The sequence below is a fragment of the Crassostrea angulata genome, chromosome 5 (assembly GCF_025612915.1).
Source record: "Crassostrea angulata isolate pt1a10 chromosome 5, ASM2561291v2, whole genome shotgun sequence".
Lineage (NCBI taxonomy): Eukaryota > Metazoa > Mollusca > Bivalvia > Ostreida > Ostreidae > Magallana > Magallana angulata.
This window is the reverse complement of record NC_069115.1, coordinates 2,176,236-2,194,894: the sequence shown is the minus strand read 5'-3', so window position 1 is coordinate 2,194,894 and position 18,659 is coordinate 2,176,236. Positions and strand designations below refer to the sequence as shown.

Here is an 18,659-nt window from a genome sequence, read left to right as displayed (position 1 = left end):
GAGAGAAATTTAATTTTTAGTTTTACGGATCCGCCGACCCAATTTTTCCGATTTTGTAAAAAAAAAAAATAATGAAAAAAAATTGTATCTTCGGAAATTTTTCCGGAATTTTCAAGTTTGACCGATCTTGGTTTTAAAATTACTTTATTTTATTTGAAATCTGCAAAACGTTTGACAAAGGGAGCTTTTAAAATCAAGTGTAAGCGTCTCTATAACATGGAGTATTTAAGATGGAGGTCAGCCATGCATGGTTTGGCTTAAAAGTTTTTATGAAAAGCAAAGAAAATATGTCATCCTGAACAAGTTTAGTAAGGTTAATACCAATGATCTTGAAACAAACACAAAGTACACAATGGATAGTGGACAAATTAAACTTAATATTATAAGTTCAAGCAAATAATATGTAATTTTGATTAATAAAAATTTGCCCCCAGTTTTTTATTTTTTTTATTTTCCCTCCTCCGACCCAAATTTTTTACAACAAAATCCGTAAAACTAAAAATTAAATTTCTCTCGCCTAAGTGAAAAAAATCAAATAAATAGATGAAAAAAATATATTTTATATCAACTCTTCTAAAAAAAATATGTTAACATTTTACATGTATTGTACCGGAAACACTTAAAAAAAATTATGGGGACCAAATTTAACTCTTATTATATATATATATATCATATATAGAGTAAAGTGCACAAAAAATCCGGATTTCAATTTAAGTCGTTTTATTTTTCAATTTGCAACACTATCATCATTTTGAATCAAATGAATGAATATAGAACCAATGAGTTCAAAATGCATAATGTCAATTGTCAGTCAGACCTCTGTGTCGCTCTATACACTGAGCGATGCATCGTTGCATACTGTCTATCAAAATGTCTATATAGTTCTGATCCAGACCCATCCACGTTTCCATGATTGTAACTTTCCAGTCCTTGATATTTTCTGGCTGAATTTTTTCCACACGATCTTTCATGATATGCCAAACATTTTCTATCGGATTTAAATCTGGGGAAGCAGCAGGCCATTCCATTACGGTCACGTGATTTTGTGTGAACCAGTCACGGGTATAGGCTGCGGACTAGCGTTGTCCTGTTGTAAAACATACGGTAAATCGTTTGTCACAATAATAGACAACAGTAATCCCTCCCCTAAAATTTCACAGTACTTGATTGTGGATATATTTCCATTCACAGCAACAAGTGGATCAGTTATACCCAACTTGCTTATTCCACCCCACACAGTAACAGCTGGTGAGAATTTCGGCACCATTTTTAACCGGGTTTTCCAGCAGAAAAAATCCGGTTATTAAAATGGTGAAAAACGGCGGGCGGGCGGCTGCCAAAAGGGTACCCTCATTGTACGGATAACTCCTCCTACAGTTTTCAAGATAGGAAGTTGTTCTTTTGCAGATCAATTGTACATATATCAGAGGTGTGCATATTGCTAGGATTTAGATTTCCGATAATTTATGAAAAAAATACTAGCATTTGAACTTAGTCATTTTTTGGCAAAATATTGCATATAGGGTACCCTCATTGTACGGATAATTCCTCCTACAGTTTTCAAGATAGGAAAATGTTCTTTTGCAGATAATTGTACATATATCAGAGGTGTGCATATTGCTAGGATTTAGATTTCGATAATTTATGAAAAAAATACCAGCTTTTGAACTTTTTTTGGCAAAATATTGCATATAGGGTACCCTTTCACCTTATCCATTTCACTGGATACGGGTTGACATGGATTATGGATACAGTTCACATAAAAGAAAACCCGGTTTGCTGTCACATTGACAGCTTTTCACTTGTTTGACAATGTCCAAATTTTGCCCACCTTTTCCGAGTACATCTGTAGAACTGAAATCGACTTTCGTCCGTAAAAATCACATTATCAAAATTGTAATTCTGTTGAGCGATACACTATGCCTCTCTTTTACGCATGTGCTCTGCGGTCATTAGTGGCACCTTTTGCGGCACAGATTTAAAATAATTACTGCGAGCCAGAGTCCGGCCCATAGTCCATTTTGACACTAAAGCTGATCCTCTTCTTGCACATTCATTGGCAATTTGCTGTGCTGACCATTGCAGATGAGAAGCAGCAAGTTGTGCAGCCCGTCTGTTGTCATTCATGTCAAAAATTTTCTTCCTGCCAGATCCCGGACACAGTATCTCGGACTTCCCTTCACGAAATCTTTTCAAATTGTCATACACTGTAGTCCTTGGTATGTTTGTTATTTCACTCAGTTTTTGTGCCGAAGCGATTCCGCTTTCATAAAGATTAAGAAGAAGTTTTCTGTTGTCAATTTCTGACATCACTGAAGCCCGGAAACTTATCGTCTGCTGAAAGCGTCATCACATGACATTACATAGATAAATAGGAAATACCAAGTTAAAAATCTAAGTTGAATGTAATAAACTCATGTGAACATAAACATGACTCAAACATAGCATTTGCTTTGTATCTTGCTTATAATTCTATGATTGACGCTGAAATTTTGGTTGTTCATTAGAAATGTCTTACTAAACATTGAATACTTGTACAAAAAAAAGGAAAAGGATGGTGTGCTATAACTACTTTCTTGGGCCCCTCTATATAATGAATTAAATGAATTCTACACCAATGCTGATAATTTTCAAACAAGTAAATATAATTGACTTCTTTTGAACAGTTTCCATAGTTCTGACACATTATTTTTATGAGGATAAATGCATTATCATTGTTCTTAAATCTGAACACCACTCAAAGATTAACTGCCTGCCATATTTCTCTTTCATCACCCCTCTTCCTGAAACCCCTATATTAGCCACAGACCTCTTACCAGTTTAGAGTATTTCAATCTAGAGGTCTCATCTGTGTGGAAGTACATCTTGCCTTGCAGTATAACTTGGTTGTGATGAATTTAAAAAATTTAAGCACTTTTATCCAGCCAGGAGAATTCAAAATTAAATGAAGCATTCTTACGTAGTGTAGATACAAATGTGTGGTACGGTAGATTCAAGTTTGTTTAAATCATGATATTCGGAGGTAGGATGGGGTCACAACGTTTTTTTTGGGGGGGGGGGGGTTAAAAATTTACATAAAATTTTTTAAAAACATCTTTTTAGCTCACTGAGACGAAGTCGGGGGGGAGCTTATGCTATACCCTCAGCATCCGTGTCCGGACCTGGTTAAAGTTTTTTTTGCAGGTCCTGTATCTAAATTATTACTTGTCCTATCTTCACCAAACTTGCATGGATGATGCATCTTGACCTACTCATGGACTTGAAAGACTTAAATGCTGAATCAGGGCCATGAGTTTCAGATGCCGGAGGAGGTTAAGGTTTTTGGAGCAGGTTAGAGTTTTTGGAGCAGGTGCCCTTTGATAGTAATTTCTAGGTTACTACTGGTCCTAACTTTACCAATTAAACTTGCATGGATGGTACATCTTATGATACTGATGCACCAGACATGCTTTAATGCTGAATCTGAGCCATAGGTTTCAGATGCTGGATAAGGTTAAGGTTTTTTGAGCTGGTTAAAGTTTTTGGAGCAGGTGCCCTTTGATGATTATATCTTAGTTACTACTGGTCCGAACTTCACCAAACTTGCATAGATGGTGCGTCTTATGATACTGATGCACCAAACATGCTTTAATGCTGAATCTGAGCCATAGGTTTCAGATGCTGGATAAGGTTAAGGTTTTTTGAGCTGGTTAAAGTTTTTGGAGCAGGTGCCCTTTTACGATTCTATCTTAGTTACTACTGGTCTGAACTTCACCAAACTTGCATAGATGGTGCCTCTTATGATACTGATGCACCTGGCAGGCTTGAATGCTGAATCTGAGCTATAAGTTTCGGATGCTGGATGAGGTTAAGGTTTTGAGAGCTGGTTAAAGTTTTTGGAGCAGGTGCCCTTTGATGATTATATCTAAGTTATTATTGGTCCTAACTTCACCAAACTTGCATAGATGGTATGTCTTATGATAATGATGCCTCTGACAGGCAGGAATGCTGAATCTGAGTCATAGGTTTCGGATGCTGGATGAGGTTAAGGTTTTGAGAGCTGGTTAAAGTTTTTGGAGCAGGTGCCCTTTGATGATTATATCTAAGTTATTATTGGTCCGAACTTCACCAACCTTGCATAGATGGTGCCTCTTATGAGACTGTTGCACCTGGTGCCTCTGACAGGCAGGAATGCTTAATCTGAGCCATAGGTTTCGGATGCTGGATGAGGTTAAGGTTTTTAGAACTGGTTAAAGTTTTTGGAGCAGGTGCCCTTTGATGATTATATCTAAGTTATTACTGGTCCTATCTTCACCAAACTTGCATGGATGATGCATCTTGACCTACTCATGTACTTGAAAGACTTAAATGCTGAATCAGGGCCATGAGTTTCAGATGCTGGAGGAGGTTAAGGTTTTTGGAGCAGGTTAAAGTTTTTGGTGCAGGTGTCCTTTGATAGCAATTTCTAGGTTACTACTGGTCCTAACTTTACCAATTAAAGTTGCATGGATGGTGCATCTTATTATACTGATGCACCAGACATGCTTTAATGCTGAATCTGAGCCATAGGTTTCAGATGCTGGATAAGGTTAAGGTTTTTTGAGCTGGTTAAAGTTTTTGGAGCAGGTGCCCTTTGATGATTATATCTTAGTTACTACTGGTCCGAACTTCACCAAACTTGCATAGATGGTGCCTCTTATGATACTGATGCACCTGGCAGGCTTGAATGCTGAATCTGAGCCATAGGTTTCGGATGCTGGATGAGGTTAAGGTTTTTAGAGCTGGTTCAAAGTTTTGGAACAGGTGCCCTTTGATGATTATATCTAAGTTATTACTGGTCCTTACTTCACCAAACTTATATGGATGGTGCGTCTTATAATACTGATGCACCTGACAGGCATGAATGCTGAATCTGAGCCATAGGTTTCGTATGCTGAAGGAGGTTAAGGTTTTAAGAGCTTGTTAAAGTTTTTGGAGCAGGTGCCCTCTGATGATTATATCTTAGTTATTACTGGTCCTAACTTCATAAAACTTGCATGGATGATACGTCTTATGATACTGATGCATCTGACAGGCTTGAATGCTGAATCTGAGCCAAAGATTAGGTTAAGTATTTTGGAACAGGTCACATGTTTAATAAATATTTACTATTTCAAACTTGCATAGTGAATTGAACTATAATAAAAATGAATCGCAGAGGTAGCTTCCGATGCAGAGCCTGATCTTCATTATCAAGGATGCTAAAAAAATATATCTTAGTTATTACTGCAGGTCCTAACTTTACTAAACTTGCATGGATGGTGCGTCTTATGATACTGATGCACCTGACAGGCATGAATGCTAAATTTGACCCATAGGTTTCTGATGCTGGAGGGAGGTTAAGGTTTTAAGAGCTGGTGTTTTTGGAGCAGGTGCTCTCTTATGATTATATCTTAGTTATTACTTATCCTAACTTCACCAAACTTGCATGGATGATGCATCTTATGATACTGATGCACCTGGCAGGCTTGAATGCTGAATCTAAGGCGTAGGTTTCGGATGCTGGATGAGATTTGTTTTTTTCGAACAGGTCACATACTTTATACATAATAGCTTGCATAGTTGATTTAACTATAATATTAATGAACTGCAGAGGTAGCTTCACTCTCCTATCTCAAACCTGTTTGATAGATGTGTTCGTTGTTAAATGATATAATATGAATTCTATGATATAGTATTGCATGATATGATACACTATTGTTTTATATGATACAATATTATATCATATATTATATTGTAAAAAGTTATATGATACAATATGATATTGTATCAATTTTTTGTACATTATGATATGATATTGTATCATGATATTGTTATGTATATACCCTCATGAAAAATTTTTTCTGAAAATTTCCTTAAATTCACTGAAATATATCTGAATCATATCTGAAAAATAGCTTACTACCATTTTGTGCCTCTGAACCAGTTCTAAACATATTTCAGCAATATTGCTGAACTGTCTTAAAAATCTGAATTGTTCTGAATTTGTTTGAAAAATCTGAACTGCTTTGAAAATTGCTGAAACAGTCTGAACTTTTCTATTAAATATTGCTGAAATACTCTATATTAAGCAATACCAATAGTATTGTTTATTATGATACAATATTGTATAATATGATATTGTATAATATACAATTTTATCACATGCTATTTCATATGATATTGCAACATATTATATTGTATCATATGATATTATATTGTATAATATATATTGTATCATATGATACGATATTGTATAATATGATATTGGTTTATATAATATTATATTATTGTCATGCATTATAACGAATTTTATCATTGGTTCTTTTGATATCACGTGTCGAAGTATAAAAATGCGAATTGACCTGTACTTTCTGAAAATAAGCTTTAAAAACTGGGATTGACCTGTACTTTCTAAATATAGATAAGGGAAATTTTGCTCTAATGTTAAAATGAATTTGATTGGCTGGCATGATTTAACCCAACCAATCAAAATTCTCTCCACGTAAACAAACAACAAAGATGGAAGTTGCAGACGTTAAAGTAAAAGGTAGATTGCAACCTCATGAAAGGGCTATATTTGTATAATATCATTTGAAAATGTATTATATGATTTTGTATAATGTGATATTTTATCATATAATACAATATAGTATAATATGATATTGTATTATATAATATAGTACTATATCAACTGATATTGTATCAATTGATATGATACAATGTTGTATCTAATTTGATTGTATCATATGATACAATATCCTATTATGTATCAAATATGATACAATTGATTTCATTCTATAATTATATTAAACAATATATTACTTTGTTATACTTTCATGTTAAATACTGAAATCTGATTGGTTAAGACGCAGTTAATAATATTTACTATTACCCTCAGCGTTAGCAACGCACTTGGCAACGGGTAACATTAAAAAATATTACATGCGCGAAAATTATGCGCGTACGGTTCGCTGTAGAATTCACGTTATTCCTATATAAAAGCAGTAAAATTTTCTTAAAAATTTTAAAAAAGACATTCAGTATAACAAAATAAATAGTGCCTGTTTGGGAGGATAACAGTTGACATTGACACCCCTCGAAAACCATTGTCAACCTCCGCTTCGCGTCGGTTGACAATGGTTTTCTCGGGGTGTCAATTTCAACTGTTACCCTCCCAAACAGGCACTATTTATATAATATCATATGTTACAATATTGTGATGTATTATGTGATATGATATTGTATCATATATTATTATATTGTATCATATAATATCAATATCATAATTTATTATGATATTGTATTATGTGATAAAATACAATAATGTATAACAAGATTCAATGTCATATCATATGTTACAATATCATATTTCATCATTATTTATTACAGAATTTTATTGTAATATATTATTATGATATAAATTGTAGGTATTATAGGATGCAATATCGTATTTTATATGATTGTATTGATATTAAACATTGTGTCATATAATACCCTATGAAATGAACATATGATTATTATACAATTTTTTAACATATGATATTGTTATACGATATTGTGTCAAAACAGTATCCATGTATATCCAAGATCATTATTAACTATGATTTTCAAATAATATGATAAAGGTGGTCTCATAAAGATGATTCCTCATAAAGGTGTTGCCTCGTCTCGGTGAGCTTTGTAATCTGTGATTACCTATGTTTCTGAAAGCCACTTGCCTACAAAAGCTGTAACTTTAGTGAAATCAACCTCAGATAATGTAGATTTAAATACTTTCAAATCAAAAGCTTGAGGAGTAGGGTGCATGGGCCATATTGGGATTCCAATTTTACAAAGGAAAATATTTCATTATTCATAAAAAATGAAATGTTTTGATATATGGTTTTACTTAAATGCAAAACATTTTGACATATTGCTGATTCTTTCAAAATGTTTAGAATTTGGCTCTTGAACGATTCTTGGGCCACACAAGGGGTTCAAAAGTGTATGTAGGTTCATATCCCATATATAAGCAATTGTTTAGGAATTTTTTGAGAACTGCAATGCTCAACATGTGATTTGACTATAAAATCATCCTGTTAGAAAAGGGACTTGATTATAAACATAAAGATATCTAGGGTAAAAAAATGACTTTTCTTTATACAGGATCTACATGTATTGTACTACATTGTCCAAAAGTTTGTATTTTGACTCCATTAAGCTGGTTTTACTATTCCTATTGTTGCTCAGGTGAGTGATGTTGCCCATGGGCCTCTTGCTTTTTTTATTTTTTTGCAATTAAATACTGTGGTTTCATTGATATTCAAGGGTATCAATTTTCGTTGATAAAGTAAAAATCACAGTTTCAAGGATACGTATATTCGTGGCCAATGACCCTATCAATACAAAATGTTAATTAGAAATTGCATTTCAATGAACATTTGATTTTATGGGTTAACTTAACAACGAAATCCACGAAAATTGGTATTCAACGAATATTGATGAAACCACAATATATGAACATTAAATTGGAAATAAATAGGTTCTTTAACACTGTTTGATTGCATCGCGAAGAGAAATATGTCCAAGTTATACACACATGTACATAAAAACATATTAGTTTTTGAGAATGAATAAGAGGGAATTTAATGATTCGTTCTCATTGATGTAAACAAAATGCTCAACGCCTTTGTGGCCGTTGCAACCTTTGATTGTTAATCTACCGAGGAGCCACATGGCACAATATCCTTTGAACGCCTGTATAAAGCAATTATTGCTAAGCTGAGCAATGTGGCCCATGGCCTCTGGTTTGAAACAACTTTTCAATTGTCTTGAATTCAGGTATCTTTTCAATTTACCAATCTCATAGTTCAATCATTTACATAAATCCATTCATGTGGACCCTACATATTGTATGCCTTTTTACCGTTAAAAATATTTATATATGAGTAACCATAACTAGCTGGAAAAATTGCAAGATCTATTCAGATGAGATTCAGACAATTTGATTTTAATAGGCAAAGTATCTGTAACAGCATTAACACATTTACACAAGTTCATGCACATCACCTTATTTGTTCACCAATAACTTTTAACCCGTCGCATGGATAACAATGCGTTTTCTTTCGTTCTCTTACATTTGCTTCCACTTGCTTGGAATCATGTTGTCAACATCCATTTGAACTTATGCTTGATGCTCAGAGTTAGCATCAGGCTTGGTAAAAGTTTTTCGAGCAGGTCCTGTATCTTATTGTCCCCTCGCGCAACTTGTTGCTAACGGGATATAGCATCGCTGCTGTGCGTGTGTGTGTTGATAGAAACAGTGTATGTTTAGAAATAAACAAGTTATGGCTTGAAACATATATCTCTTTTGAAAATTAAAAAAAAGTAATGTCAACTTAGTTATGCGGACTCAGAAATTGTCAGGGCTTTTAACGTGAAGATAAGTTTTTGTGATCTGAAAACTCGATGTAAATGGGTACCCTTTAATTCATTTGTTTTTGAATAAAATTGAAAAAAAATTCACCAAATATATTTTATTAATCAATTATAACCAAAATTCAAATCAATTAAATTCATCAGGGTTTTTTTTCTGAACACACATGATGTTGTAACTGACGATCCGATTAAAATGTAAGGAGCTTAACATCTTATTTTCTGTTATCTGAAAACTCTGTTATATTAATTAATTTACAACCTAATACTTTAAACCAATAAAAAATGGGAAATGAAAACATTTCAGATGATGTTTTTTAAAATTCATGTGGATGTGCTGTAGTAAATGACAACCCTATATTACCGGGGACTCGAATGATTAGTACTTCGATCCGCTATTTATGTAGCAATAAGTAAACAAAATATCACTTTTATATGATAGCTATTATAGATAAATACATGTACAAACTCTTGTTAAATTATATTCAAGCATTGTACATGTACTAAAAATATACCCGAATTTCATAAAATAACTTTCCACTTTATTTCCCGTAAAGCTGATAATGGCGCCATGATTTCACATGAACAAAAAATCACCTGTGCGATACACCTGTACAGAAGCTGATCAGATACACAGCATTGTCTTTCATCTTGGGTTTTATACACAACAGGTGTTATTGTCTTTCTTGTTAGGTGTGATTGTATTTTACAACTAACTCTGTGTATATTAGTACGTCTGAACAGGTGTACTCGAGATGCCGTTATTCACACCTTTCCACGTACACCTGTTAGGTAACTCTTCACAACCTGTCGTGTGTATGGTCTGAATATATTTTACTTCTACTTTGTTAGTTTCACAAAAAGTGTTCGTAGATATGTACACAAACAACTAAACGTAAAACTATCGGTGCGTGGATCCGAAGAACAATTCAGCAACTCTAAAAATGCGGGAATTTCACAAAGTATTAACTTGCAATTAGAAATCATTAACCGGGGATATACATGTACAAAATAAAACAACCCTGATTAATTTAATAGATGAATGAGATAATAACAGTAACTTTTTGCAAGCATTTGGAACAAACACAACTTTATTTTCTTCATAACTAATCTAATATCTATGATGTGAAATAGTGTCGAAATTTTAATGAAAAATCTGATTACATTGTGTACTGTACAAACTTTACGTCATTGTGTTGAAATCGTTATTAAAACCATGAGTCTTTAATTCATACAAATAAAACTCTTATAATTCAAAAATGATTGCACACAATTACATACTCAGAGAGAGAGAGAGAGAGAAAGAGTTTTAACGACGAGGTATTCCAACATTCATACATGAAGTATAAGAATGAAGAAACTAAACATTGCAATCACTAAATACTTCATTGTTTAACATTTTTCTTTAAAAAAAACAATAGAACAATATTATTTCCCTATCATGGAAGGAGCATGGTGTATCTCGCTGCTGATTTGATTGACAGGGGTAGCACGTGGACTCTGACTGCATGAATCGCTGCTGCAGTTTTAGGGAAAAGGTTTCAATATAATGGAAACTATAAAACTAACTTATTACACTGAATTACATGTCAAGTAAAATGTACTAAAGTTAAGGAGGCTGGGGGGGGGGGGTCCAAAAAACATATTCTAAAATTCACCAAATTTGCAGAAATGTTTCATATAATCTTAAATTACATTTTAATATGGAAGACCACATCACAATCATCGTTAATTTTATCATTTATTGCATCTGAAGAAATTGCACATTATGTAAAAAAAAAATTATGAAAAATATTTGAAATATAAAAAAAGGCAAAAAGCATACAAATAACATCACAAAAAATTAACACAATAAGAAAAACTAAATATTATTTGCTATAAAGAAAAATATCACAATTTTACCAAAAAAATGTATGTCATACAAATGCAAATCTGTAAAACAAAAAAAAAGTAGCCACAATATTATTTCCAAATTTTAACATAATTATAATCAATACATGTGTAAAAAAAATTTTGGTGGTGAAATTAAAAAAAAAAGAAATAAAAGGAGAATATTACAAAAAAATATTTGGAATTTTACAAGTTACCTCCCTTTGAAAAGTTAGAAAATGCTCAAAAACAGCTGAAATGATTTTTTTGCATCTTGCAACCCTTGGTTTACCATCAATTGACACTTCAATACCATTATATTCATTTCTTTCAAAAGACAATTTCATAACAATGTAAGAGCTATAGAAAATTAAACTGAAAATCTTTTTTGTATAGAGATAAAAATGGTTTAAAATGGCAGCCACCCCTCAGCCTCGTTAAGTCTACATGTAAGACGTACCGGTACTCTCTCTCTCTCTCTCTCTCTCTCTCTCTCTCTCTCTCTCTCTCTTTTTCTCATGTTGATCATTAAACAATCAAACAGTAATTTTTGCAATACTGGGCAGTTTCTTGGAACACAAATAATTTCTAAACTAAAGTTGTTTGATAAAGATGAAATAAAAAATTATCTAGTACCAATTCACGGATTCTACGTGCAATGAATAATATGTACTGTGCGGTACTACATGGACAAGTACATCACACATATGTATAATAGAAAGAAAATTTGAAATTATACAAAATATAAAGCTGTATAATCATAATATTTAGAGAAAGTACAGTTGTTCTCAACAACCCAATAGATTTGTTATCGTTGAATAGAGTACAAGTGTAAAAAAATCACCCTTACAATTCTATACAAAACTGAAACTGTGCATGAACTACTAAGATTTCTACTGCGTTTAAAAACGGACTGAAACAAAAACTTATTAAACTGTATATTTCAGTTTTAAAAAGGAAAAGAAAGTGTTTGTGTTTTAATTGATCAAACCTTTTTGTGGGCGATATCGATTTTTATACCCCCGCAAACGAAGTTTAGGGGGGTATATTGGTTTCACCCTGTCCGTCTGTCCGTCTGTCTGTAGACGCAACTTTGTCCCCCCTATAGAATTTTTTATTACTGCATGGAACAGTTTGAAAATTTGTACATATGTTGAACACCATCTGAAGATGTGCACCTGCAATTTTTTTTAAGATCAGACAAGATTTAATGATTTTATGACAGTTTTCATTTTCCTTATTCTATATATTGTACACTAATGTTGAAAAGTAAGGGAGGTAATCCTTACAGATTTTATTAATTAATTAATAGAAAACGCTCTAAAATATATTTATATAAATACATCCAGATGGAGTTTTTTGTCTTTATGTCTTAATTAATAAAAAAAAATTATTTTTTATAAGTATTCTATCAACTGACAATGCAAAGTTTTTGTTTGTCAGTGATAAATTCTTAGGAGCTAATGAGAACATCAAAGACAAGTGTGGCTGAATTCATTTGTCCCAAGGGAGCCATTATCTGAGCCATGGCTCAGATGGAGCATGTGTTTAGGGGAAATTGATAATCTGTAAAATGGGTGATGGTTTTGGGGCTATTTTAAAACTGTTTCATGTAAACCAAAAGGTCTATCATTATAAGGAAATAAATAATATAATTATTAATAAAGAAGTTAAACTATTTTTAGAGGTTGTTGAAATTTATTTGTCAAGTAATTTGATGAAGTGACCCTATTGGGCATTAATTTAAATGAAATTCAAAATTACTGATATGATTGTAGTGTTTTGGCAATTTTAAAATTGTTTGTAATATTAAATTTTCTTTTTTACATATTTTTACATAGTATGGTAATTATGGTAATGTTTTGGGAGTTTATTAAATTTAACAAACTCATCAAAGAAAATCATAGTCCTATGGGATCAATTTTCTGATATGGAGTTCAATTGTGCCATAGGAGAAAGTGAGGAAAATTTGAAACAACTAATTGCATCTGTCAAGACTCTTATTAGAAAGATATTGAAAGTTTTATCAACAGAAGAGCATTGCTTGGCTACCGGTATTTCTATTCACTGCAAAGGGAGGGGTTATTGTCATTTTGTTGGTTTTTCCTTAAATCAATTAAATTAAAAAAATATATCATCAAAAACATACATTTGTAAATGTATTGCTGTTATAGATATGTTTTTACAGTGAAATTCTGACAATTTTGATTTTAATTTTTCTTTGTTAACTTTTTTTTTTTTTTTTTACAATTCTAGAATTTTTTTTTTTTATGTGTTCCAAACCTTAATTATTATTCAATTCAATTATTTGTCCCATTTGAAATTAGCCTAGCGGGGGTATTAGTCCCATTAGGACAGTTCTAGTTTGTTTTGTTTTTAATATCAACAAAAATCAACCGTAACAATCGCATAGGTATAAAAATTTAAATGTGAACTTGGATTATAAATACCAATTTTTTTTGAAAGAGGCATGATGACAATTTTGGTCAATTTCTATTTTTATGTTTTTATTATTTACAATGCTTTAGAAATGCACTTCTAATGATCAAATAAAATTTGAGAGGCATTCGTAGAGTTATAAGCAAGATACAGGGCTCACAATTCTTTGTCATGTAAACAAGGCTCGTACCCTGTTTTTGTTAAAAAGGGTTCAATATACCAGTAAAAAATATTTTTCTTGCTTATTTGTCTATCTTTTCATTTATTTTAAGCAGATATATAAACAGTTTCTAACGCTTAACACATTCGTTTTAGGTTTAAAACTGAAATTCTTACTCAACGTTTAAAATGTAAACAAACACTTTGTTTACATAGCGAAGAATTTCAAGCTCTGTAACTCGCTTATAACTCAACAAATGACACTCAAATTTTCGTTGCCTATTAAAAATACTGTTCTGAAGCATTGTAAATATTAAGATCGGAAATACAATTTTTGTCCAAAATTGTGACCATGCCCCTTTAAATTAAAAATTTTTTATTTCAATTTTCTATTTCTTTTTCTTTAATTCTCTTTTGTACATCAATAAATATTTATTCTTTATAAGTTTTATTCCTAAACCCTCCTTTTTTCACAGGTAAATACCGCGTGTTACACTGTGTAACTGTCCGTGTTGCACCATGTTTTTTCTCGCTTCGTGGCCGTAATAGAGAACAATAGATCAAAGGTACCGACATGTCCACGTTCAGCATGGACTTTTGAACACAGTGGTCGGTGTTTTTGTAGGGATACTCATGAGCTGTACTGCAACTTTGATTTTTCATATAAAATTAGTATTCTTATTAATTAGTTATGTCTCCTCTCAGTGATCTCTTTAACCTGTGTTTTATTTCTTTCTATTGTGTAAATGTTATGCCTCCTGTCAGTTTGTCTCTATATATTCAATACTGAGTCTCATCTATTTTCACATAGTATTCAAAGGGATTAAATAGAATTGTGCTAGTATACAGAAGCTTGTCAGATGATCAGTAGCTCAGGTGAGTGATGTGGCCTGTGGGCCTCTTGTTTGTCAGTGAAAAAATTGTGAATCAGAGGTGTTTAAATATAATCACTTTCTTGTATGACCAAGCAAGAAGTTCATATGAAAGATTTTTTTTTTAATTTTTAGGTAAAGAAAACCTTGTCAAGAGATGATGATGATTTGTCACCTCCCAAAAAGAAGCTCAGAACTAGCTCCCTTATTGATGCTGAAACTTCTTACATTGGGGACCAAAAGATCTGGTCTCAGCATATAGGCGAACTGTTTGTACACCTGGAATTGTCACCGATATCTGATAGAGTACTTGGCTTTACCATTGAGAAAACTTGGGTATGCAGTTGAGTATGCAAAAAACATGTTTTATTATAATTACAAATTTATTTGCATATGTGATTTCACATGTTTAAATGGACATCATTTATTATACACCTTTGTATCAATAAAAAGTACAAGGGCTTTCCTTGTAATGATGGTCCTGTGACATTTATTCTACGAGATGTCACATCATTGAACTGTTGAACCACCCAACAAAATTTGTTTATATCCTTGTTCCACGGCTGATAAATTAAATGGTGCTTCATGGTCTGATTGATTTCATAATTTTTTTGATACGTGTACTTATTTTTAAAATGTTGTTAGTGTGAGTTTTTCAAACTTTTTCCGCTGTCTTTCGATATGACATATCTTCTTTATCTAACCCAAGAACTTTTCACTTAGATACTTTCCCCTTTACGTTCCGAGTACTAGAAGCCATGAATTTTTTTAAATAAATGTAGCCAGTGGTCGAAATAAGTCGAGCTTGGGTCGTTGTTAAATATTTATTAATACAGCATATACCTGAAATTTCGTAATTAAACAAATAACACAGAATAGACAAAAATGACAAGACAATTAGACACAGACAAACATACACATTAGAAAACGAAATGAAACAGTAATATTACAATTTAGAATGACTTTAATTTATTACATTAAGTCTTACCGGGACAAACAATCCTTATGCTTAAGTATATTGCTATACAGCTATAGTTCTGACCCGTTCAAGGGCTAGGCGGAGAGTGACAGTCCGGTATAAGATTTTGGTGGGGAAGGGTGCGTGCAGAGTTAGTCATGTGACCCTATTGTCCAGTCTTGTCATTGTCCACGTTACAGATATTAAACTCTCATACATAATCACTCACTCTAAACACGTATACCAATCCAACACGCTAGCGCTGTAATTTAATACTGGTTACATAAATAAAACATAAAGAAGGTAAACATATTTCATCGTATTTGATTAAAACACATATAAGGTACACAATAATTTTTTAATTACCAAAGCGACTCCATGTTTTCATAACTATCAAAATGGTTATTTTGATCACGATCTGGAATCAACTAATACAGGTGAAATATCACGTGACAAAATAATGGACAAAATGGCCACTAAATACAGTGAAATTACGTGTGGGTTGGCGCGTTATGCAATTGGCCGCTTATTCAAAGGCAAATATATAAGGAAACATGTCAGGGGAAAGAAAAAGTGGCCGCTGATGGAAGGTGGCTGCTGATTTTAAGTGGCCGCTAAGACAGTTTTGACTGTATTAGCTTAACTGAAAGCTTAAGTAAGCTTTTCTGATCACATTTTGTCAGTCGTCCGTCTGTCCACAAACTTTTCACATTTTCAAAATCTTCTCCAGAACCACTGGGCCATTTTAACCAAACTTGGCACAAAGCATTCTTAGACAAGGGGGATTCAAAGTTTTGAAAATTAAGGATCACACCCATTTACAAGGGTAGATTATCAGGAATTCTTGAAAAATTTTAAGAAATCTTTAAAAATATTCCTCTCAAGAACCATTTGGCCCAGGAAGCTGAAACTTATGTTGAAACATCTTCAGGGAGTGTAGATTCCAATTTGTGAAAATCATGACCCCAGGGATAAGGTGGAGCCACAATTGAGGGTCGAATTTTACATTGGAATATGAAGAGTAAATCTTTAAAAATCTTCTTCTCAAGAACCATTTGGCCAGGAAAGCTGAAACTTGTGTGAAGCATCCTCAGGTAGTGTAGATTCAAAGTTGTGAAATTCATGACCCCTAGTGGCGGTTTGAATTTTTACATAGGAAGATATAGAGTAAATCTTTAAAAATCTTTTTTCAGAAACCAATCAGCTAGGAAATCTGAAACTTGTGTATTGACATCCTCAGGTAGTATAGATTCAAAGTTGTGAAAACCACAACTCCCAGGATTAGGGAGGGCCCTCAATGGGGGGTCGAATTTTACCAAGGAATATATAGAGTAAATCCTTAAAAAATCTTCTCAGAAAGCAATCAGCCAGGAAAGCTGAAACTTATGTGGAGACATCCTTAAGTAGTGTAGATTCAAAGTTGCCCACAATGGGGGGGGGGGGGGATTTTTACATAGGAATATGTAGAGTAAATCTTTAAATATCTTCTTCTCATAAACCACTCAGCCAAGAAAGCTGAAACTTACGTAGAATACCTCAGGTAGTGTAGATTCAAAGTTGTGAAAATCATGACTACCAGGGGTAGGATGGGGCCACAATGGGGGGTCAAATTTTTATATAGGAGTATATAGTGAACAATCTGTTAAAATCTTCTTCTCAGACACTAATCAACCAGGAAAGCTGATACTAATTGTGTGGAAACATCGTCAGGTTGTGTAGATTCAATTTTAAGCTCACCTTAGCTTTTCGGATCACTTTTAGTCCGACGTCCATCTGTCCATCTGTCTGTAAACTTTTTACATTTTCGACATCTTCTCCAGAACCAATTGACCAATTTCAACAAAACTTGGCACAAAGCATCATTGGGTAAAGGGGATTCAAGTTTGCTAAAATGAAGGGCCACACTCTCTTTCAAGGGGAAATGATTAGGATTTATTGAAAATTTGTTGATATTTTTCAAAAATCTTCTTCTCAGAAACCATTTGGCCAGAAAAAGGAAACTTGTGTGGAAGCATCCTCAGATAGTGTTGTAGATTTAATTTTGTTCAAATCATTGTCCCCAGGGTAAGGTGGGGCCACAATGGGGGGTCAAAGTTTTATGTAGAATATATAGAGTAAATCTTTAAATATCTTCTTATCAGAAACCAATCAGCAAGGAAAGCTGAATATTGTGTGGAAGCTTCCTCATGTAGCGCATATTTTAAGTTGTGAAAATCATGACTCCCCAGAGGTAGGGTGGGGCCAAAATTGGGGGGGGGGGGGGTCTGGTCATACTTTTAAAGAATATAAAGTGTAAATCTTTAAAATTTTCTTCTCAAAAACCATTTGGCCCGAAAAGCTGAAACTCGTGTGGAAGCATCCTCAGAGAATGTAGATTCGAATTTGTACAAATCAATGTCCACGGGGATAGGTGGGCCACAATGGGGGTCAAAGTTTTACATTGGAGTATATAGAGTAGAAAGAACTATATATGATATTAGTCAAATTTGGCCCCCAAAATTCGCTATTTTTTAAAATGATTCGGGTACATTAATTTGTTGTGTTACTTTATAAACGATATGACATAAAATATGTTTTTCACCTATTTATTTGATTTATATGCACTCACTGGCTGTATATGACGTCAGAAGTGACGTTATTTTTATAAGTCAAAATCAATCAAAAATTGACATTTTTCTTATCTTTTTTCAAATGGGAATTTTAGAGGGACACTTTGAACAAGAACGAACTTTTTGTCACTTATAAGTATTGGGGAGATACATCTTTGGTGAAAATATTTTGTTTGTTCAAGCAGTCGCTCAATGTTTCCTTAAAGAAAAACTGCCTCAAAACAAGCTGTTTTATGCTAACAAATGAGAAAATGGCGGGAAAAGGTAAACTTAATGATGTCATATTTTTAAATTGTGGGCTTTAAAATCAAAATGAAAATTATGAAAAAACTTCAAATG

General features: G+C 33.1%; 1 protein-coding gene and 1 pseudogene across 3 annotated transcripts in view; both read left to right on the top strand.

Annotated features, from left to right (window-relative positions):
- The window catches only part of LOC128183616 (deleted in malignant brain tumors 1 protein-like), a 492,435-nt pseudogene that overhangs the window by 287,205 nt on the left and 186,571 nt on the right, over window positions 1-18,659 (top strand).
- The window catches only part of LOC128183442 (uncharacterized), a 59,376-nt gene that overhangs the window by 25,331 nt on the left and 15,386 nt on the right, over window positions 1-18,659 (top strand). For all 3 annotated transcript variants that reach the window (XM_052852430.1, XM_052852429.1, XM_052852428.1), the window contains one exon: window positions 14,889-15,089. In XM_052852430.1, the coding sequence (XP_052708390.1) occupies window positions 14,889-15,089 (201 nt within the window). The remainder of the gene's footprint in view (window positions 1-14,888; window positions 15,090-18,659) is intronic.